Source organism: Xiphophorus maculatus, chromosome 2 (genome assembly GCF_002775205.1).
Source record: "Xiphophorus maculatus strain JP 163 A chromosome 2, X_maculatus-5.0-male, whole genome shotgun sequence".
NCBI lineage: Eukaryota > Metazoa > Chordata > Actinopteri > Cyprinodontiformes > Poeciliidae > Xiphophorus > Xiphophorus maculatus.
In genome coordinates this window covers 6,271,144-6,295,486 of record NC_036444.1, presented here as the reverse complement: position 1 = coordinate 6,295,486, position 24,343 = coordinate 6,271,144, and the positions used below count along the sequence as shown (strand labels likewise).

The window sequence follows — 24,343 nt, the reverse complement described above, 5'->3', positions numbered from 1 at the left end:
AATAACAATCAAGCAAAAGAAAACATTTTCTCTCAATATAAAACTCATGAAACTTTAACAAAAACTGCAGGTGTGTGTCTGAACTTTTGGTTAAAACATGTTTGTTTTTCATCCAGTGGATAGAAAATCTAGAAATTTTATTCAAGTAAAAGTAGAAAGTACAGGTGTAATAAAAATACTCTTGTAAGTACATTTTTCTAAAAAGTTACTCCACTAAATGTAATCGAGTAAATGTAATTTATTACTCAACTCTAATTTTACCCATTATTAGTCGCAGAGTCTATTTCTAGATGAGTAGACCTAAAGGTGTTTCTGCTGAATACAAATACACACCACACTTTATTTATCATATATTTTTTTTAAAGTAATATATATTTGATTTATCCTCCAAAAACAAACCGAAATGCACGCAAATGTTACGTAAACAATGGGGTGCTTGATTGGCTGGAACCGCGGGGTGTTTAGTTACAACTGGAGAAAACGGAGCGTTTAGTTTAGATTTAAATGTAAAATGTTTCCACCTTCTTTTTTTTTAATGCTGTTTTCCTCTCGTTATCTCACTGAATAATAATCAGAGGGTTGTGCATCGAGTGGGAGTTTTCTCGTGGAGAGGTTGGGAAGTTTATCATCGCTCCTCCAAGGAGAGGAAAGGAAGAAAAAAAAAAAAAAAAACACTTGAGGACTTTTTACGCACGGGGCGGGCCTTTCATTCACCCGGGCTGTGGGTGAGGGGGTCACCTAGTCAGAGACAATCAAAATGTTTGAGTTTCCATGCGCAGTGACCAGGGAGGTAACACTGCGCGTTATTTACCCCTCCTCCAGCTCCGACCGCTCCGGCCTCCCACACCAACCCAGGCTTTTAAAGTCACCCCCGGTCCAAAAGAGCAAAACAAAACAAAAACCAAGAAAACGCATTCCTAAAGGACAGCGCTGCTGATGAGATGTGACTTAATTCTGCCGGGAGGAACAAAACAAAACAAACCTGTTGGCGACGATGAATTACCCCAAGGCGCAAATGGTGAGTGTCGACGCTCCCACTCGTGTTTGTTACAGTAACAAAGCAACTGTGGGCTGATGAAGACATTACAGGGAGCAGATTTACCGAGAGGTTGTCTCTGAAAGGCAGGATAATCCAGCTGCTCGGTTCGGAGGAAAATTAAACGCGCCGTTTATAACAGAAACACGGCGCCGGGTAAGATGGTTCATGATTTAGCCGCTGTTTAGCAAAGCGAGACGTTTATCATGCCGAAGACTGAATGAATGCACGAATTCATGTAAATGAATGACTGTCTGTTTTTATTTACAAGCTTATAAAACTTCAAACTGACTTTAAATTTGCAATAAACCTCCCCCGATGACTTTGATATTTTAGTTGTTTTAAAGTTTTATCTGTTCATTCACCCTCTAGAAATGAACCGATCCTTATTTTCCAGACCGATACCGATTGTATTTTATTTTAAGGTTCACTTTATTTACTTCTCACGGCTTTTTATAGAAAAATAATTAAAATTTAATCATATGTATTCAACTTGGTTCTAGGTATCAAACACTATTAAGTATGCGCTATTAATTTTGATGAAGAAAGTTTCTACATAAGGAAACCCTAAAGATTGCATGGAGTTTTTTTGTTTTTTACAAAAACTAAAACAAGCACAAGCTCATTTATTTGCACAAACGTTTGTTTTAATTAATAAAAATCTAATTTCTGGGTGTTATATTGGATGATAAATGTTTCTGGAAACCTGCAAAGTAAAATCAAAACCAGCTAAAAGTGTTGCTGTTTTGAGAAGAATAAGATTTTCCTCTGGATTACAAAACTGTCTATTTTATATAATTGATTAAATGATAAGCTCAATGTAATTCACTAATTATTATGGGTGCATCGATTTATTTTGGGAAATCGGCTCCTACTTATTTATGAAGCTGATCTTATCCACCGATCTTATTTACCTCATCAAAGATCTAAAAATCAGCCGCTGTCCTGTTTTGCTTTTAGAGACGGTTGACTGACCGGCCCACCAGGTCATCTGCACGTTTTCACTTTACAATAGTCACCCCACTCTTACCAACTTAGCAACTTCCTTCCTATGTTTAGCAACATTTCAGATAATAAAATTAGTCAAAATTGGAATCGGAAGGTCAGGCCTTTTAAAGATCGGCAGTCGGTACACCCTTATTAATTATTCCTAAAAAACAAACGAACAAATAAGCCTTGTTCCAATCACCAATCAGAGCCAATAAGGAAAAAACTTTACGATTCTGATTCTGGGTTTGCCCCAGTGTATTGTAAGCCTGGTGGGCCACCAGGCTTTCCTTGTGCCCCCACCAGGCTTAGCATTGCTTATTTCTTTAAGTCTTTTTAAAAAGTCTGCATTTTTTAAGACTTTATAGTTGGTGTTCAGGTATTAATATTCCAATCATTCAATACCACATAAGTATCAAGTGATATTTTCAAATTTCCTGCCAACTTCAAAACATTTTTAACTCAAAAACACGACGGGCTGCTGGATGAATGACGGGCCGCCATCAGCCGTTTTCTGGGAGAAACCTTATGATATTTAGCCAACCAATTGGTGCATCAGGTTTCTTAGCTTCTGATAATTTTGTGCTTTTTGTTTGTTTGTTTTCATCCACAGTCGAACCTTTCTGACGAGGGGAGTCTGCAGCAGTCCGTTCCTGGAGGCGTGAAGCTGGAGGCGGTGATAGAGCAGCTGCAGAGGCACCCAGGAGCCAAACTGGAGATTAACCTGCAGGAGAAACATTTCCTTCAAGCTCAGTTCCTCTTGGCCCATCAGGCCGTGGCGGCCCGAGGGCCCGGCGGCTCCAGGTCGGACCCGCTGCTGTGTGGGGAACCGGACGGACCGATCCACCAAACCGTCCTGGACCAGACGGAGCCGAAGCAGGAGAGCGCAGATGGAGAACAGCGGGAAATGCTGGAGCCTAAAGAGGGGGATGAGTTGGAGGAAGAGGGAGACGAGAGGAAAATGAGTTTCCAACATGTTTCCCACTTCCAGCCGTATTCCACGTCTCTGCCGTCTGGCGCGGAGCAAAAGTCTGAGCCTTCGCCTTCAGCAGTGAAAGAGGAGCAGGAGGAGAAGAACCTGCTGCCTCCTGTGGGTCAGAGCAGCTTCACGTCGCCCAACAGCCTCGCTGACTGGGGATACGATGAGCTCTTCAAACTGGTAGGCTGCACTCGATTCCAGAGTTAACGACAGTGTTCATATTTTCTACTGGTGCAGATGTCTGTTTGTCCTAAAAAAAGGTTTCATGAATGTTTTAACCTCTTTAAAGTCAAAACAAACATCTGCAGCTTCTGTTTGGGCTGAAATTATTAACTGAGTTTGATGCAAGCAGATTAAAAAAAAGGCCAATTCCTGAAAGAACAACAATCTTTCAGCGAAAGAAACTAACAACAAAAAACTAGTCAATAATTACTTCACTTCATGAAAATATATTTTTGCATGTTAAAAGTGAAAAAACCTGCCATTGGAACTTGGACTTTTTCATTAATATTAAGGAACTATTGACTTAAAACGAGCTCCTACATCTGGATAAATTTACTTATGAGTTTGTTTTGTTTTATTTCTAACACTAGGATATTTGCACTAGAAACTAGACCAAAAATACTTGGTGATATTTAGTGCTTTTGCAGTGAAAAATGAGAGCAGAGGTGATTTTTGCTACTGTATTGATGTGTTTATGGAAATCATGAATCCAAAGCTTAGTGCTGACGATGGTGATGGTTCCCAGATGTTTTTTAAGAAAAAGGTTTCCTTGCTGTGAATCGTTCCTGATTGGTTGTTCTCTGCGGATTTCCCTTGAAAAGCCTCCTGTCAATATAACACATTATGATTAATGAGGCCAGCGGGTGGAGGGACAGCTAAGCTGGTGACTCTCAGCATGAAAACAGCTACTTCTGTTTTCCTTTCTTCTGTTTCCAAGGATTTATTCACAAATTGTTCTGTTTTGACCCTGTTTTCCTTCAGTTTTCACATTTTTAATATGTTTAAAACAGTGGAATCCTATCAATGCTTCAGCATTTAATTACTAGAAATGCATTGATCAGGTTTCTTTCAGTTGATACCGATTTCTGATTTTCTTTCAAGTTTGAGCTCATAATTTCAATGCAATTGTTTTTAACTGCAAGAAATAAGACGAGATATAAGTCCATAACCTGCAATGTTCTTTAAACCCCAAAGTATTGTATGTTGAAATAGATGTTGGTGCGTTTTATAGTCTGAAACATGGTGGGAAGTCTTAGTTTTGATGCTTTTAATGAACAATTTAGTATTTAATCAGCTGCCTTTTTGCTGATGAGGATAAAAATGGCCAATTCCAGTCTCTGTTTGTTAAAATAAGTTCAGAAATAATAATTTTCAGGTATGAAAACTGATTAATAACACACTTTTTAGTGCCGGCTGTCAAGATTTTCAAAAAACATCATGTGGAATAAACATATCGGTACTTCCTACTCAGTTTGCACCTTTACATCCACAGTTTATTTACTCTTCAATTTTATACATGAAAACATCCTTTGGCTTAAACAGTTTCATTTATTTATTAGAGATCTTCATGAATTATTGAGATGAGCTGTTTAAAAACAAACCTCAAATCAGAAAAATATTTTTAATTGTATTTTTTTCTGAAAACTTTGTGTTGAATAGAATTTTCATTTATTTGTTGCTCTTTTATGGAATATAATTGACTAAACCTCCAAAATAACCCCAAGCAAACATCTACTGGTAAATATTATTTATGAGTTGCATTACCACATTTCAGACGTTAGATCATCGGTTATCAGTAAACATAACCGGATGTACTTTCATGTATGCTAGATATTTACAAATGTGTGCATAAAGGGACCCAAACTACAAAGAAACCAATTTTGATGCAGAAGTTCATCACCAGATGTTTGTATCAGCTAAATTCCCCTGAATTGGCTCTGGTTGGTACTATTTGTTTCTATATTATTCATAAAATTATAAAGGATGATTCACTTTGTTGCATTTTAGTATAATTTGATTATATTGAGATAAATGTGAGGAGAAATGGACTGGTGAACTAACCAGGTTGTGCGCTGCCTCTTACTTCATAACTCATGCTTTGAAGTATAGTTGGAGATAATCTTGAAACCCTTTTATTTCTGTGAGAGTATTAAAGCTATGGGAACATTTTCTGTGTTTTAAAAACACTGGGGGAAAAAGTCTAAAATGGTCAAAATCAAAATAAGCAATTCAGACCTCGAATAAAACCAGAAATTGACATCAACTCAGAGTTGCCTCACATCTGTAGTATGAAAAAGAGCCGTATTGTAGTAATAATTGCTGATAGTTTCTGAGAAACCTGCAGTGAAACCACATGGTTCGTTAAATAGTTGGATGATCTGGACTTGCTGAAGCAGATTAAAGGGTAAACTTTTCGTTTATGTCCATCTGAACTGGTGAATCATTTTAATCAGGCTTATTAAAAGTGTGACATTAGATTTTTACTGTTTGTATTAATCCGTACCATCCATAAATGAAGATAAATTCATTAATAATATATTACAATACACACATAATCAATATTGATAATATATCTGATAAAATGTTTAATAATTCACTGAACTGCGATGCAGAACCGCACTGCAATCTGGGAGATTTAGGCAGAGGAAATACTTTAGCCACGTAACTTCTCACAGCTAGCTGGGATCAACTGACTCACTCACTCTTTGGTTACCTAGCAACTCACACATTCTGTGGTTACCTAGCAACAAACTGCTGAGTAACTAACTGCCACAGCAGCAGTTTAAAGTTAAAAATAAGAAGCAACAATATGGAGTGAAAACTGGTTAAAACAGGAAAGGCTACATCATTTGACTGTATTCCTTATATTTAAAACAAAAAACTAGTGAATAATTATCAATATCGACTGATATGAGACACTTATATTGTGATACGTTTGTCAGCCCCAATTCCTACTTTCAGCACCATTCATTACCCAACATAAGACGTAAATTAAAATACTTAACCTGACATTGCTAAATGATGTCTCTGACAGAGCAAATTAAACAGTTTTCTGACCTGCATGCTGAATGCTATCAGGGCTCCCAGGCCAGCATGTGTGAAAGCTCTGAGCAATTAACCACAAGCTCTTTGTTAATAGACCTGCAGTTGGTCTCACTGGCTCATCAATAAGTTGGGGGTTGGTTATTTCGGAAAGGACCGAGATGTTTATCTACCTTCAATGGGTTTTTGCTGGAACGGTCAGCGTCCTTTATTAGAAATTCCAAGTTGAGGCTATTGGCAGAGTCAACAGTGTGTGTGTGTGTGTGTGTGTGTGTGTGTGTGTGTGTGTGTGTGTGTGTGTGTGTGTGTGTGTGTGTGTGTGTGTGTGTGTGTGTGTGTGTGTGTGTGTGTGTGCGTGTGTTTGTTTGTAATACCTTGTGAGGACCATTTTCCTGACATACTACGTTATGGGGACCCACTGCTCCTTGTGGGGACCGAAGCGTGGTCCCCACAAGGGGAAATGCTGTTTTTGGGTCAGGGGTTAGATTTAGGACTAAGGTGTGAATTGAGTTTTGGATAGGGTTGGGGTTAGGTATGTAATGGTTAGGGTAAGGTCAATGGAAAGTCCTAACAAAGATAGCCACACAAACGTGTGCGTGTGTGTGAGTGACGTGCTTTAACTCCTGAAAACTGAGAAACAAATTCTTTATGAGGGTCTATTAAGCACATCCCCTTCTTCAGGATGTGTGTAGAAAACACAGTTAAAGTACAAACAGTCAAGAGGCGGTGTGTATTTTACCAAGCAGTTGATTGTTAATAAAAACATGGCTGTACTAAAGTAAGACAAATGCTTAATGTTGATTGCTCAAAGTAACATATTAATAAAATGGTCGGCTAAATGATTACCTGGATTAAATGGATGATGGAGTTCAAATGGCTGTTGTGATAGGAAAAAGCTTTGACGCACTCAAGTGGAAGTAATGATTAAATAAGGAACATGTCCGACCTTTACCTCTTTATCTTGTAGTTTTTCAAATGCATTCAACTATGTTAAAAAAAAAGTTTTAAAGCTATCTCAAGCATTTTCTGCACACTTGGGAATTAAATGGTTTCCAATGTTTCCAATTTTTAATCAGTTGAGTTTTAAATTCAAAACCACTTTATTGATCCCAAAGAGAAATTTAATGTTGTAGCTCATATTAATAAAAATGTTATTTTGAAAGTAATGGTAGATAGTGATTGCTGTGGACAGGAAATATCTCTTGTAGCAGTCTGTGTTACAGTGAATTTGAAGAAACCTCTCACTGAAGAGAATAGTAAAAGATGTGATTGGAATATTAATATCTAGTTTTGAGAAAGTATGGAATATTGGAAAAAAATCTATCGGTTATTGATGACAATGTGCCTGATCCATAAACGCAGATCTATTCAGTCTAATTCTATGCTTTGCACTCTGAGCAACGCCGTGCTTTATTATTTATTTTACATTATATTTATAATTCCTTATTGCACCTGTTTTGGTGCAGCTTATTTTTTACATAAACAATTTAGTCAACCTATTGTTTTTGTCAGTTTCAGTTTCTTTTTTATTCATTTTATATTTTATTTGTCTTCATATGGCAATAGTAGCTCAGTCTTTTCACATATTATCTGTCTCATAACAAACTGTCACGACATAATGACAGTTTAAACAAATGTGTTTTTGTGAAAGATACATTCTGCCCCTCTTATTTTTTAATTTTTTAAATGGAGCTCATTTCATTTGATTGAGAATCAACACAAACAGCTTTACTGCCATATTCTGTAAGTAGCTGACTGAATCAATCCAGCAGGATAAATCCAGATGTAGGATAAACTTAGAAAAAATTAGGATAAACCAAACCTTAAAAAAAAATAAAAAAAAATCAGGATCTTCAAGGTACACTTCAAAAACATAAAATCCTGCCAAGTATTTTGGTCTACTTTCTATTTTCTATAGTTCAAATACCTTAGTTTTGTCTTATTCCAAATGTAACTTTTTAGCGAGATATGTGGGCTCGTTTTATAATGTAAAAGTACTGGCTCCGCTGGCAGATTATTTCATTTATAAAATGGGAAAAATGTCTTGTTATAAGTAAATAAAATTTACCAGTGGAACTAGTACGTTTTTAAGTTAGTATTTTTACTCAAAACAAGCTCCAGTATCTTGAGTATCTTGCTGAAAAGCTACTTGTAGGTTAGTTTTGTCTTATTTCAAGTGTACAAAGATTTCTTCACTAGAAACTGGACAAAAATACTTGATAAGACTTTGTGTTTTTGCAGTGTAAAGGTAGACCAGTGGAGTTTTGCTGCATTTCAGTCAGAAAAATCAAACAATAACAACAAAATCTGGCCACCATGCAGTAAGAAATCAGCATTTCTGTGGCAATAAGTTGGAGATTTTTTTGTAGATGCTTTGTTGGTGTGACTTATAATGACCCGGCCAAAAATAATACTATAAAATGTATAATATTGACTCTCTGTTGACCTTCAAAGCACAACTCAAAACTCATCTGTTCAAGTTAGCCTTCTCACTTTAATTGTGTAGTTATTTTGTGGTTTTGTGTCTTGTAGCCATTTCTTTACTGTTTAATTTGTGTTTTTCATGTTGTAAAGTGTCCTTGGGTGTTTTGAAAGATGCTGTCAAATAAAATCCATTATTATTGTTGTTTTTTTTTTTTTTTAAACTGAGGCTCTCTGTGTGTCTTCCGGTGGCTTAATCAGGTGCTTTACAGGTGAAGGACATCACTTTTACAACTGTATAACCTCTACAAATGGAAAATATTTCTCAAGTGTTAAAAATGCATTGGTATTGGTTTGTTTTGCTAGTTGTGGTTAGCTTGGTTGCCTAGCAAAACACTTACAATCTCCTGCTAGGTTCCCAGTTTAGTGTGGGTTGAGGCTTCAAGGTTAGTGGAACCAAACATTTTAAAGTGTAGAAAGACTTCCTAATTGGACAGACGATAGTTTTTGACCAAATGTTTGCGAACTGTGTGGGGACTAGCCCAGACACAAAGTGGCCTGTTGGCGTGAGAGGAAATTAACTCTAAGAGGAATGTGGCTGTAAATCTGGGAAACAAGCGACACGTCTGGGTTTATCACAGCGATGCAACTGCTAATTGTGTGCTAGTGTTTCCAGTTTGAATTGTTTTTACTATAAACACACGAGCTAACTGATTAATGGTTCCCAGGCTGAAAAAAAATTCTGGTTATTAGCCTCAAATGACATCTTGTTGCCACATTAAACATTAAGTGAGCAGGAATATTTGTATATAACGCATAATTGCTAAATAAAGCTCCTTTGAGAAAAGTCTGATGTTATGAATGACCACAAAGGCAATATTTAGGGGATTTAATTATGTCCAATATAAAAACATGTTTTGTTGCCTGTAACACATGCTTGTTTTAATCTACAACATGATCATCTAAACACGGGGATCACCTATATGCCATTGACATGCTTTAGTACGACACTGACAAATCTCCACTAAGGCAGAGAAATCCAGGATTTGTAATGTCGAAACAGGAGCAATGTAATTGAATGAATGCTGTGGAAAAAAAACGCACATTCTGTCGGCTTTCCGTTTTAATGCCTGCATCATAATAAAGCTTTCAGAGCACTTCAGCTAGAAAATGAGCTCTCAGCAGGCTTTTCTGCGCTGTTGCACTCACTGCCCTTACATATTTAACCTTTAATGTCTTGCTGGTTGCTTGAAGGGGGGGGATGGTGATTGAGGAATAACACACGTCACTTTAAACTTTCCAAAGAGCCTGATTGTTTAATCTCCCTCCGCTTTGGGCGCTAAAGGCCCAATTCGGATGCTTTCGAGGGTTTGCTTTTTTAAATTTATTTATTTTTTAAATTTTGCGGTCAAAGCGAGAAGTGGGTAGAAAAAATTTACTCAAGTAACATTAGCACTGCTTCAACATATTTCTATTCAAGTAAAAGTAAAACATAGACATCCAAAACATTACTCAAGTAAGTTAAGAGGTACTGGGTAAAAAGTCTACTCAAGAACTGATCAAATTATCAATCACTTAATACACGTGTCAAACTGGAGGCCCAGGGGCCAAATCTAGTCCGCCGTAGCTTTTTATGTGGCCCTCTAGTTTCCAAATTACATCAATTAGTCCCTCCAGTTTTTCACAAATCCGCAAAATTCACACAAAATCAGCAAATCCCCACATTTTGTCTGATTTTACTGCAAAATGTTCTCAAAATTGGTATAAACTTTGGGGTGAAGTGACTGCTGCCTCAGCCTTACCTGGTGTCAAGTTAGTCTGTGTCCAATAAAGCTCAAATATCATAAAAAGTCCTTACAAATATTTCTAAATTAGCACCACATTTTGATTGCAAAAAAACACAAAAATAAAATCCTAGCCCTTTAAGAATATTCAAATTTTTGATATGACCCAAAAATGAAGATGAGTTTCACACCCCTGACTTAAAACTTAAAAATTACATAATCAGATGGACCAAAATATAAAGATAAGTGGAAATCTTGGTATTCTAAGGACAAAATGAGAACATTTTTTTTTTTCCAAATCAGTTTCATTCAATATAAAACCTATGAAACTTTAACAAAAACTGCAGGTGTGTGTCTGTGTGTGGTGAATTTTTTGGTTAAAATGTGTTTGTTTTTCATTCAGTGGGTAGAGAAAACAAATGGGAGAAGCTGGAATAGTTTGTGTTTGGGTAATTTGTCTTTTCATAATGTTTTTAAGATGTTGAAGCAGTTGATTTGAATTTTGTGTTTAATTTTGTGTTCCAAGGAATACCATTGTGACTTAAAGGATTTTTTTATTGCAGTGTTTTGTGTGGATCCAAGAAGTAAAAGTCTGTACTACAGGAGAGGCTAATGGTGATCATTAAATAAACCTAACAGCATAGACAGTCCCATCCTGTAAGCAGTGCCTTGGCTTCTCTTCACATTATTTAAATTTAATGTTCCCGCTGCAGGTCTCTGGGTTCAGACGCATCTTTAGGCAGCAGGAAAGGATTTAATGGACTTCCAAGGCGGTGAAACCAGAATGTTAAAACTGGTTTTAACATGCCTTCTCTTTAGCTCTCCCCACTCTGGCTTTGTTTTTTATTTTTTGTTTTGAGGTGCGTTGTCATGTGATACGTCTTATAGCAACCACACCCACTCACCCGAATGTTTCACAGGCACACTTCAGTAAATGTAAAGACTCTTTCAAACTGGTGAGAAACTGGCGGCATCTGGTAAGAGTCTGAATAATTTGTGTCAACAAAAAAAAACAGATCTACCTACTGCAGTTATTTGCTTTGATCACAGTTTGAATGAGGTGTAATTATTACTTGTAGACAAACAGAAATTGACTAATCTACCAACACAAAGTGGAATCTGGTCTGATCTCTGTGAAACATCATCGTAGATATTAAAAGCACCCCAGGTTTTATTATATAAATCCTTTCAGGTTTTCCATCTTTTAATTGGATCTATAATCTGTGCAACTCATTAGAAAAACAATCTTTTAGAGACAACATTAAAAAAAATCAAAAGTACATGTTTGCATAAGTGTATGCTGACTGAAAAGATGTTCACAAGTCACTTTTTCTAAAGTCATCGTCTTTACTTTTGCCACAAGTCAGAGTTCAGTCTCGAGTCTCTTAATGTCTGAAATAAACATTTTCTCCTCAAATCCACAACATCTGGTTCACCTTTGACCCGGAGTCGCTGCAGGTTAGGAATCCAAACCTAACCTGTTTGTCCTCAAGCCTCAGATACCGACTTACTTTCACTCTACATTACATCAGATAAAAACAGTTTTTTATTTACTCAGCCACTCTCTCTTTTGTTTAAATTTGCATGGCTGTTCATACTACTAACAGCAATCAGATTTCTGTAGATTTACGACCCCAAAACGACACGGATGCACTGAAGAAGAACGTTGATGTCACACAGCGCAACGGCGCTCTGTTTATGGAAATAATAATGGACATAGCCGTTTATGGATCGGTTTTATAGTTTATTCAGCTAATTAAAAGAAAACACAACCAACATCGTTTTCGTCTGTATTTGCAGTTTCTGGCTTTTTCCATCAGTGACGTAAATGTCGGATAAAATGCAGCAGGACCATTCAGGCTGCAGACGCTTTGAAAGAAATCAGATCCGAATTATTACCACATATGGAAGTCCATGTCACTCACTCCTAGCTAACTATCTATCTAACACTGCAAAAATACAAAATCCTACCAAGTATTTCTGTAAATATCTCAGCACACATGACAACTAACTTAAAAGTTACTTTTTAGCAAAAGACATAGAGGCTTGTTTTAAGCAAATAATTCCTTAATATTGATGAAAAAGTACTAGTTTCATTGGCAGATTATTTCACTTAAAACAAAATTTTCCCATCTTTTAGGTTAATTTATCTGCTGGTGGAACAAGTACTTTTCCATACATTTTAAAGAATTATTTACTTAAAACAATCCTCTATGTCTTTTGCTAAAAAGTTACTTTTAAGTTAGTTTTGTCTTATTTCAAGTGTGCTAAGATATTTGCACTAGAAACTAGAACAAAGGGGAAAATTTTGTGGGTTTTTTGCAGTGAATGGTTTGGAAATTCCTTAATACTCTTCGCCTGTTTGATATTATTTTACAATCAGATCATTTTTTACTTTTACAAGCTCTGTACAGACCATACCTTTTATTTTAAGATGTCAGCCAGAACATCAGAACTTTATTTGGGATTATTCAGAGCTACTTTACATGAAGGCAGGGAAGTACTGACTACTATTTAACATGAGTTTGAATGTGGTGGTTAATAAGCAAACATATGTTTGCATGACTGAAAGATTGTGTTTCTAACCAGATCTCTTCAACATTTGTACCTCAGACTTCCAGCTTTGTGGTGAAATGCTCCGACTGCAGCTGAAAAAGTGATGAACAGGAAACTAGACCTGCTGAGTTGCTCTGACTTAGCAGTTAGCTCATGTTGTAATTTTAGGAGTAAAAATGGCCGGATGTGAATTAGTGGCGTTCAGTATGAAACGGCAGCACTCTGTTGGTAAGGATAGGGTTTTCATACAGTTATAAACTGAGGAAGTTTAATCATTTATAGTTTGCAGCAGGTTTTAGCTTTGCTTTATGGTGAAGTAAGCTGGACTGGAAAAATATTAGAATGATCTATTAAAAGATGCTTTGAGCTGGAAGCTGCACTGAAGAATCTAGAGCTGATTGTGCAACGAAAGAAATTGCACAAGCTTTTTCTCTGCAAAGTGTAATTATTAAACAATTCCACATTAAACAGTTCCAGAAATTATTAATGGTAATATATCATCATCTTCTTAAAAAATAACCCAAGTTATATTTATCCAAAAGTGTTTTCTGTCTTTTTTGGCCTAAATTATCTTTTGGCAATAAAAATGGGGTGATATTTTATTTTATTCTTTTGCAATAATCACTTTTAGCAAAACAATTAGTTGGCCATTATTTTCAGGAAGGTGACGCAAGTTCTCGCTGTATAAAATAAAGTATAATTTTATAAAGAACTCGCCGCACTGGGAGACATTTCAAATATCCAAAATAGAAACACAATAAATAAAAATGAAATAAGAACCACACAAAACCAAAACATAAATAAAATAGATTATAAATATGTGTAAACAAATTTGCTCTTTAAAAAGTATTAATAATCAGAATGGAAATTATAAAGCTCATTTTAATTTATCATATTATTTATATCTACAAGAAATATTTTGTTTTGATTAATAAAATGAAGTCTGTGTGTCTGCAGAGAGGAAGCGGCGTCTGGACGGAGGAATCTGACGGAGCAAAAGTGAGAGGAGAGCCGTCTAGAGACTTTGCCAAGGTTGGACGGCGTAGGAAAGAAAATAATATAAAAATACATCTATACATATATATATTTTAAAAAAAAACAACCCCACTGTGTTTAACAGTTTGTTTTTTTCTGTTGCAGCTCTATGAACTGGATAACGATCCCCAACGGAAGGAGTTTCTTGATGAGCTCTTTGTCTTCATGCAGAAACGGGGTAAATTTGTAACTTTTTTTCTGTTCAATTTTTTCTTAACAATGTCGAGTCTCTTTACTAGGAAGATCTTTGTTTCTTTTATTTTAATATCGGATTTTAAAAATTGCTATACCTTGTTATGCAAAAGTACTCAAACCCCTTCAAGCATTTTCTCACATTGCAACCATAAACTTCAATCTGTTGTATTGGAGTTTTAAGAGATACCGACATGTGGAAGAAATTATGAATGGTTTTCATCTTTTTTCTACAAACTGATATTTTAAAAGTATGAAATGTAACTGTATTTACTTAAATAATTCCTTTTTGTTCCTCACTTCCTGCTTTTTAGATCTAGAAACCAAATTTTATGTCTGTTAATCTTTACAAAAGAGCATCTGCAAATATAAACTTTTAAGTCTTACAACAGATTCTAGGTTAGTCCGGGCTTTGACTGGGCCATTGTGACACTTTGATATGCTTTGATCTAAAACATTTTGAATGTTGATTTAACAAATGCATGCCATACTCTTCAGATTTAAGTTGTGTAAAAGTTATGTAGCATTATCAGTCCACTTCACTTTGTTTGTCTATAAATATAAAGTAAAATGCGTTTAAGTTTGTGAATAATCAAAATGAGGAAAAGTTCAAACTCTGTGAATGTTTCTAAAAAATTATTATTAGCTAATTTAGAAATTGGAGCTGTGGTGTGAGTTTGTTGCATGTGTTCAGTTTAAGCACAAACTAGTCGTATTTCTGCAGCTGTGTTTTAGTCTCCGCCTTTAATTGGCTTTGCTCCAAATCAGAAGTGGAGGAGTTGGCTGTCAACCAGTGTGACTTGCAGACCCGGTTGGTTCCACCAGCCCTCCTCCCCCTGTAATCAAATGAACAAAAGCTGTTGCTCCCCACCCCCATCAATCTGAAATGAGCTTCATTGTCGAGTCAATCAACATGGATTATACGAGCTAAACCTCATTACCTAACACCGACCTAATGCCCTCAGGTGTGGAAGTCAGAAAATGTTCTCATCCTGTCCGCTTGAGCCGCTCTTGTTAATAGTCTATAAAGTCACACTAATCCTTTTTTTTTTTTACCTCAACGTGACCTGCACCTGATCTTTTCATGACCGTCTGAACAACAGATCGGCTTTTTTTCGAATGCAATCTTGATATTTTCAAATGTGACCTGAGTCTGAACAGCTATGTTGCATTCATCCGACCTGAACGCTTCCTGAATCTATTTCTAGAGATATGGTAACTTTTGGAGTGTTATTGAAAAACAAACAAAAAATAGAACTTTCTTGTAATCTGATATTCTGCCTGCAACATTCTTAATTCATAAACAGAGTGCTAAGATCATCCCCAATTTTAAATAAAATAAAATAAAAAATCTGAATTCCAGTTCTAGTTGAAATATCTGAAATGTATTGAAAATTATGAATACCTGACTGAAATTTGAATGGAATTGCCCACCAATGCATGTTAATCCTAAAGTATTAATCCCTTTGTTGTAGTTTTATTAATAGTTTTTATCAGTTTTGCTTTTGTATTCTCATTTCTAAGTTTGCCTCTGCTATGCCCTCTATAAAGTCACACTATTGTAAATTACCTTATTTTTGTGCTTATTTGTATTAAGTAAAGTTGCACAAAGAAAAAGATAATTCGACCTAAATTCTCGATGAAAGTCGCTATTCTGCGCCCCGCAAGCGGGAAGGAAAACAACAACCATGGCGGACGATTAAGTTGTTAATGTTCTGGCTCCGGTCGGACAACAACTTGCTCCACCGCTAGCATCCGTGTTTACTTCCGCAAACACTGGGCACGCTCTCTGTGACGTCATTTTGCGCTCTACTGCGCATGCGGGACACTTTCGGGCAGTTTGCCGTTAATTCGAGAGATCACATAAAAACGACCTCACAGAAATAAAAATGGGATTTCACAGAAAATCGGATTTGGGTCACTTCCGGCTGCACTGGTAGCCTAACAGAACCTTCGTGGTTAGTCTCTATTAACGTGGTTTTTCCTTACATCCGTCCCTTTCCGTGTGCAGGAACTCCTGTGAACCGCATTCCCATCATGGCAAAACAGGTGCTGGACCTGTACAGGCTTTACAAGCTGGTGACGGAGAAGGGAGGACTGGTGGAGGTCATTAACAAGAAGATCTGGAGGGAAATCACCAAAGGCCTCAATCTGCCCACCTCCATCACCAGCGCAGCCTTCACCCTGCGCACGCAGTACGTCTTCATTTCTAACGCAAATACTGTTGCTGAAACACAACAGGACAAGAGAATTATATTCATAATGAGGAGATACAGAAGCGCTTATGAAGGAACTGCTTGTTCAGTTTGAATTAATTTCTAAATATTCTTAAAGGAAGCTGGGTAATTAATTGATGTTTATTTGGTATAAAAATCTACCAGCTGTCAGAAGTTCCTTACAAAAGGATTAATATCCTATAAAATAACCTACAAAGTCTGTTGGATGATAAATTGTCCCAGTAATTATTGTGATAACATTGTTTTTGATATATTCTCAAGCAATATATCAATAATAGCAATTGGTCCTAAAGATCAATAAACTATAATTTTGTAAAGAACACTTACCACAGGAACTGGAGGACATTTTAAATATCCAAAAGAAAACACAATAACAAAAATATGAAATAATAATTGATATAAAACCCACATATATTTGAAATAATAAATAAGATTGATAATGAAGTCTCTGTAAACAGAATGCCTTTCAACAAATATTAATCATCAGAATTTATTGAGCTCATTTTAATTTATTATGCGATTAAATCCTCTTTGCAATGGCTTGATTACAACCACAGATTATATAGTTCTTCCCTTCCTTTGAAATGTACAGAAATACTTTGTTGTGAAGTGGAGGGCTGAGCACATTAACTCTCAGAGAAACTCCTAAATCTTCAAACTTTTGTTAAAGATTAAGAATTATTTTTTTATCCAAATCACATTTTTTTTTTGTTTAATGACACCAGTCTTTGTCTCTCTTAAATGGCTAGGAAAGCTGTTTTGGATTTACTAATTAATTGATTGATTGCAAAATAAGACTTTTTAAAAATGGTTGTAACTAAATCTCTGGCACTTTAGGAGATTTGCATTGAACATATTTACAAACAATTGGTGTTATTTTTATGTTTAATGCAGATATATATGTATTGTATATATTTTGTAAATTTTTTGGCTTATTTTACTCATCTGAAAATATTGCTCATTCAGAAATTGGTCTACTTTAAATTTGTGGTCAACAATTACTCAATCATTAATTAGGTGACGATTATTTCAATAATCAGTTAATCATGATTGATAATGAGGTTTTCTTTTATTGATGTTTGTTTTTTCTTTTTTAATAGATCTGTATGTGCTGTATGTCCTGTGAATTGTATAGTTAGTTGTCTTAAAACAAGATAAAATTTAGCCATTGTGCTAATTCCTGCATATTTACACAGCTATAAATGTTGGTTAATGTTGATTAATGTGTACTGTCCTAATCAAATAAATTAAGTTAATCCGATTAATCATTTCACCCCTGATTAAGTTACAAAACTGTTGCAGTTGAAATTGTAAATGAGAGTAGATTATCCCTAACGTTTTACACATCAAATGCTTTTGTAAATGATTTTTTTATTGTGCTAACTTTCTTGTGAAATGTCTCCCTGCAGGTATATGAAATACCTGTATCCGTTTGAGTGCGCTAAGAAAGGTCTGAGCTCTCCGGGCGAGCTGCAGGCAGCGATTGACAGCAACCGCAGAGAGGGACGCCGTCCCAGCTACACCAGCAGCCTCTACCGCTACTCTCCTTCCCAGACCTCTGCCCCACATGCCCTCCTGCCCTCACCGACCATGCACACTCCCCCGACCGCTCACAACGGCATCAACATGAGCCTGTCTGCCAGTTCAAATTTAAAAGGAAGCACAGGTAGGGCAGGAGGTACCGAACAGAATACTGTTAAATTATTAGGTTTGATGTGAAACAAGGAGGATATGATATGTTTTTGGAACATTATTTATGTCAATCAACACTGCAAAAACACAAAATCCTACCAAGTAATTTTGGTCTAATTTTTAGTGCACATATCTTAGTTTGTCGTATTTTAGGTGTGCCAACTTGAAAGTAACTTTTCAGCAAGATATAAAGGCTTGTTTTAAGTAAATAATTCCTTAATATTGATGAAAAGGTGCTTTTTCCATTAGTAGATTATTTCACTTATAACAAGACTTTTACCCATGATGTAAGTAAATTTTTCTGCCAATAGAACCAGCACTTTTTCATCAATATTTAGGAATTATTTACTTAAAACAAGCCTCTGTATCTTGCTGAAAAGTTACTTTTAAGTTGGTTTGTCTTATTTCAAGTGTAGTAAAATATTCGTATTAAAAACTAGACCTGAATTACTTGGTAAGATTTTATGTTTTTGAATTGTGTTGCTAAAAATGGAAAAAGTAAGTTGCTTAGCCTGGTGGGGGGCCAAGTTAAGCCTGGTGGTCCACCAGGCTTATAAACCAGTATGTAAATTCTGAATGTATATAAACTAAAAGAGTGAGTTAGCCTGAGTAATTCCAGATTTCTTTCTTTTTTTCTTGAACCAGATGAGAACTCAACACCGGTCATATCCAGGCTGCCGATGGCTCTGGGCCACCATCAGCAGCAGCAGCACAATCATCCACATCATCAGCTCGCACAGCCCGCCACGTTAGAGCATCTCAGGGAGAGGCTGGATCGACCAGTCGACGGTCCGGAGAAGAAAATGATGCGGCTTGCGGAGGAGCAGCAGCGTCTCATGCAGCAGGCGCTGCAGCAGAACCTGCTGGCGATGGCGTCCCACTTCAACCCCATGAGCCTGAAGCTCAACAACGGGAATGGTGCGTCACTTCTGCTGCTGGTTCCTCACCACAACCGATTAGGGCTGCAGATAGCGATTATTTTAGTAATGGATTGTTCTGTTGATTAATCAGATTTATTTTTTTTAATTGGCACTTTCTGCAGATTTTTCATTTGTATTTTTTATTAGAAATACATAAGAGAATGCAAATAAGTATTAATTTCATTTTTAAATATGAAAATAAACATCTTGTTGCCTAAAACACAATAACGTAGCATTCCTTTAGTGAACACCTGGTCATTGTATCAAAGATGCACCTGCAGCTAAGAAAATATACTTTTACCATCAACATATGAAAAGCTCAGGCCTTTCTGTTTGACTTCACATCAACACAGTCTAGTGCTATTGAATTTATTTTTTCATATTTAGTTTCTTTGCGTAACCTATTAATAACTGGACAGAATTTGTACCAGATAAAGCTAAAATGCCACCTGAGATGTTTAGAGAAGATCTTATTTACAGGAAAATAAGGTTTTTCTTTTGTTAAATAAAAAATGTTTATATATTTTGTACAGTTTTGGCTTAATTACTAACCCCAATATGTTGTTCTTTCAGCAAACGAGCTTTATTTAAGTCTGTATACACCAGTTAATGATGAACCAAATTAGTTGATTATTCCAATTAATCGATAAATCAAGATTCATCGATTAATTGTTTTGGATAACAATGTGGAAAGACTGCTATTAACTGGCTTCTTTGGGTTGCAGAAAAGAAAAAGGATTTGTCTCTCAGCATCTCTACCAACGGACCAGCTAGTATCAGTGTATCTGTGGAGGTCGACGGGACGGTTTACTCAGGTCAGTTATGAAACGCGCAGCGCCTGGCAAAACTATTCATCCACCGTGAGTTTTTTAATTCATGTTACAATTAGAGATAAATAACTAGAAACATTCATTCCTGTGTCAGTCCTGATATTGAAAAAAATTCTATATTGTGTATCGGTGACGATGTTGCAGATCCGTAAAGTCAGATCTATTCAGTCTAATTCTACGCTTTGTGCTGAGTGACGTCATGCTTTATTATTTATTTCACATTACTTCTAGAATTTGTGAACCATTTGAGAGAAGGTTTGTTGCAGTTTTTACATGTTTGATTAAGCTTGTGAAGCTTTTGCTGTATTTAAGTGTGCTGAACTGGTGCAGAGTCATCAAATAAATTTGTAATTCAGTACATTTATGTCTGTGTTTAAGTCAACCAGATCTATTTTTCTGTATCAGATCCGTATCAATCAATAATAAACCTCAGCTATTGGTATCAGAAGTGAGAAAAGGTGGATCCCTGGTTATAACCACATAATTTTAATGTGTTGCACCAACACATTGTGTCACATGCCTCAAGTTAGGACACATGTACAGGGTTTCCCCTAGTGTATTATAAGCCTGGCGGGCCACCAGGCTACACTTGCCCCCTGCCAGGCTAAGCGTTATTTTAAATAAGTTTTTTTCAATACACCAGTAAGAGTGACAGGAAAGACAGATTAATCTACTATTGAGAATAAATAATTCTGTGTTTTCCTTCTATCTCTTTTTGCTAGTTGTAAAGCTAAAGGAAATGACATGTTAGGAAACACCTTCAAAGCTAAGGTCAGAGGATATGACACACTATGGATATGACGCCCTCTTTGAGGCGTAGCTTAGATGGAGGCTAATGAAGGGAATGGAAAATTTTTGTTTGACATTTTGTCTGCTGGCTCCTGAAGGTGGCATGTCAGAATGGACCAGCTGTATTATATTAATAAATGGAATTCATGAATTCATCTCACTGACTCGTCTTCAACCTCGTACATCAAGAACTCAGCATGCAGATCGGATCATTCTCCGCACTACATTCATGGTTGACACATTGAACTGGGCATCCCTGCACCGACCTGATAACCTCACAAGCTATTATTTCCAAATTATGTAGCTGTGCATCTCCAAATTTTTTAAACGTTGAATATTTTTTAACTCAAAAACATGGTGGACTGCCCTAGTGTCCCTACCACTGAGCTTAGCAGATTTTCTGGGGGAAACACTGCATGTGCCATTTTTCTTAAAATTATAAAAATCTTTTGTCTATTGCATAAAATCCCAATTAAATACATTGATATTTGTGGTTGTAATGTAAAAAAATAGTTTAAGGGCTGGGAATGCTTCTGCTGGGCAGTGTAAGCTGTTGTTTAGGGCTAATTTTATAGAAGTATTTGCACAGATTGATGAGACTTGATTGTGTTGTCTTATCTCTGTGCTGCAGGGACCCTGTTAGCCCAGAAGACCTCCGCTCCCGTGTCGTCACACACTGTAACTCCAGCAGGAACCAGCGGCTTCAGCGCCCTCTCCTGCTCTCACAGTTCATCCTTTTCGTCTCCCACCTCCTCTAAGGGACCAAATTAAAGCTTTTAAAATCTGTCTCTGATGCACCTAATATGCCTCTGGTACTTAAAAAGTGGGCACTTCAGGGAAAAATAATGTCACACACAAAAAAAGTCTCTTTTTTTCCACTTAATCACTTTTAATTTACTCTGATAGTCTTTCAAACTGGACTATATCATTTGAAACCTTCACATAAATATGGATTCATATCAGTTTACTGTACCTGTTGGGAATATTTTCTTTTTTAGGAACTTGACAGGGAACACACAATGAACATCCTTAATGGACTCTGCTTGGGTTTCAGTGACACCAATAATTTCTACTACTTGAATTTATTTGCATAATAATCTGAATGTAGTTGCTAAAGTGTAGCTAGCAGAAACCATAAAGCTTTAGCTTGGTGACATAGCGTCTGTCTTCAACTGTTTTTGCTGATGCCTTTTGTAATTATTCAGGTTAACTTGACTGATACTTTATGATTTTCATCAAGGATTTCAAGGAATATACAAGAAAATGTTTTCTCAGAAAAAGAAAGTGTGCAGAGTGGATGGATCTATTTACTGTTTTTTTATTATTTAATCATTTAGATTTAGTTTTTAACATTTATTTCCTGTTGGCTATGAAAGTGAGACTTGTGTTTAAGCAGGGAACTATTTGTAATGCTGAAGTGGTGCAACGTTTACCTCAGTTGTCTTCCCATGTTAAGTTTCTCAGACTTGTTCTTTATCTGCTAATGAGTTGCTGTGTTTGTACAAAAGCAGAGAATGTATGGTTGATGACCTCCTGTTTTGGACAGGAAAACACTGACACTGCTACCTCATTCTACTCGAAATATGCAACATGTTCCTTTAGCTGCGAGCTAAAAATAATCTGGATGTGGACAATCAAGTAGACATATCTTTGCTGCTGCTGTGACTTTGGCATTTACCGCTGTGCTGGTCCTGAGTTTCATTCTTTCTTTGGATGGGCAGCCATGAGAAATAAAACAGAGATTCGTGGTGCTGGAAAAACTTTGGAAAGCAGCTAGTGCTGGTGTATTTATTCTGTTAAATTCAATCTTAGCTACGTTCACATTGAAACCTGAAGCGACCCAATTTTGGGTCCTGCGACCTGTGTCTTATTTTTTCATGGCAGTCTGAACAACACGGATCGGATTTCTTTGAATGCGATCCAGACTACTTGGACATCCGATACGCATCTGATTTTTATGTGATCCGAATCTGAACGTCCAGGTCACGTTCATCCGACATGGAAGTCATTGATACTTGACAAACGTCGCTGTTCTGCGTCCTGATACGCGCAAGCGGGAAGAAAAACAACTATGGCGGACGATAATGGAGATTAAGTTGTTAATGTGCTGGCTCCGGTCGTACAATAACTTATAAGTAAGCCATGCTCCACCGTTTTAAAAAAAATTTTATTAAACACTTTGAACAATTATACAAGATCACGTGGCATGTACATACATGAAGAAATCAAGGCACACATACTGTATAATTATAAGACAACAATAAAAAAGTAAACATATAAATAAATAAAATTTGTCAGATATCAAACGGAGGGATAGCAGAACGACAAAAACAAACAGAAAAAGACAAAGGGGCATTAGTTCTCAAATAAATTCAGATTATTGTGGCGATGTATTCCCTGCTTGTTTTTCATCAGTTTTAAGGTTCTGTAGTGATTGTCCATTAGAAGGTTTTTAAAGGCTGAAAAGTCAGGTTTTCTATCTCCCCATTTGCAGGAGTGGATGAAGAATTTGGCGAGGATCAGCAGGTTAAGAATGAGGTCGGTTCTTCTGTCTCTGCGGGTTTTTCCAAATATTACATCCTCTCTTTTTTAAGGGATGATGTAGGAAAAGTTTTGTTGAGATCCAGTCCTGGAAGTTTCTCCAAAATGTTTCAGTTTACACACAATAGAAAAAGAGATGATCTGTTGTTTCAATGTCATTGTCACAAAAGGTACAGCTGTTGGTATCAAAGCTGAATCTTTGTCTTAATAGTTGCCTGGATGGAAAAATGTTGAGAATTTTAAAATGAACTTCTTTAGCTTTAGGACTTGGAGGGTATTTAAGGTAAGAAGTTCTCCACTTATTAACCTCTGAATCAGAAAACAAATTTAAAATTGATTTTTATTTGGTCGGACAGGAAATAAAAAAATAGTTAGATGCTGACGCATCCGTTTGTTAGAATTACTTTTGTCCAAAAGGTTAACTCCAAACAATTGAAGTGCAGGTAACTGAAGATGAGCTGATTGAATGTTTATATTTTGAACCACATATTTGACTGCAGTGGGGATGGAGCTCATTACTGTGTTAAACTGAGTGCGTGAGCAATCCAAATTATACAATAATTATACAATTATACAATAAGACAACCAATCTCCACTGTCATTAAGAAAATGTCTTATGGACCAAATACCTTTTTCCATCCAGTGATCCAAATACAGAGACTTATTTCTGTGTAACACATATCTGTTGTTCCAGACGGGAGTTTGGTGAGGAGTAAAGTTGTTTTTACACACATCAAAGAACAAAATCTATGCATCCAATTTTTTAAACAAACCTTTGGGGAGACAATAACCAGATACTATTTCCACTTATTAAAAAGGATTTCAACCAATTTACCTTTAAGACCGCATTTAAACAATCAAAGTCAATAGCTTGTACACCTCCATCTTTAAAGTCTTTAACCATATCTGCTTTCTTTAAGTAGTGGACTCGATTTTTCCAGATGACATGTAAGTTCAACTTATTTATAGCTTTTATGTATTTGTTAGGTATGGCCATAGAATAAGCTGGGTAAACGCACCGGGACAGCGACTCCATTTTGGTTAAATAGGTTCTCCCAAACAGGGTCAGATCTCTTTGGAGCCATCTATTTAACTGAGATTTGCAATTCTGTATTTTATTCTCTATGTTAACAGTTTCACTGAGTTTAGCATCTTTAGTTATTAAAATTAACTGAGGATTTCACGGGAATACTACAAGCTTCCGCCATCATCAGTTCATGGCTCTGCAGGTTTAAGGTTAATCCTGATGCTTTGGAGAAAGTATTAATTAACTCAAGTACTTTAGGGATTTGGTCTAGA

The 24,343-nt window shown here is 36.4% G+C and overlaps 1 protein-coding gene across 1 annotated transcript; it reads left to right on the top strand.

The window, feature by feature from the left end:
• The first annotated feature begins 742 nt into the window (after nt 1-742).
• Nucleotides 743-23,790, top strand: LOC102222749 (AT-rich interactive domain-containing protein 3A). The gene is made up of 9 exons (XM_014472096.2): nt 743-1,018; nt 2,637-3,182; nt 13,766-13,840; nt 13,949-14,021; nt 16,047-16,230; nt 17,682-17,938; nt 18,610-18,882; nt 19,610-19,699; nt 21,135-23,790. Exons 1-9 carry the CDS (start codon nt 995-997, stop codon nt 21,272-21,274), a joined length of 1,662 nt encoding a protein of 553 aa, XP_014327582.1. The 5' UTR covers nt 743-994; the 3' UTR covers nt 21,275-23,790.
• The last annotated feature ends 553 nt before the right edge of the window (nt 23,791-24,343 follow it).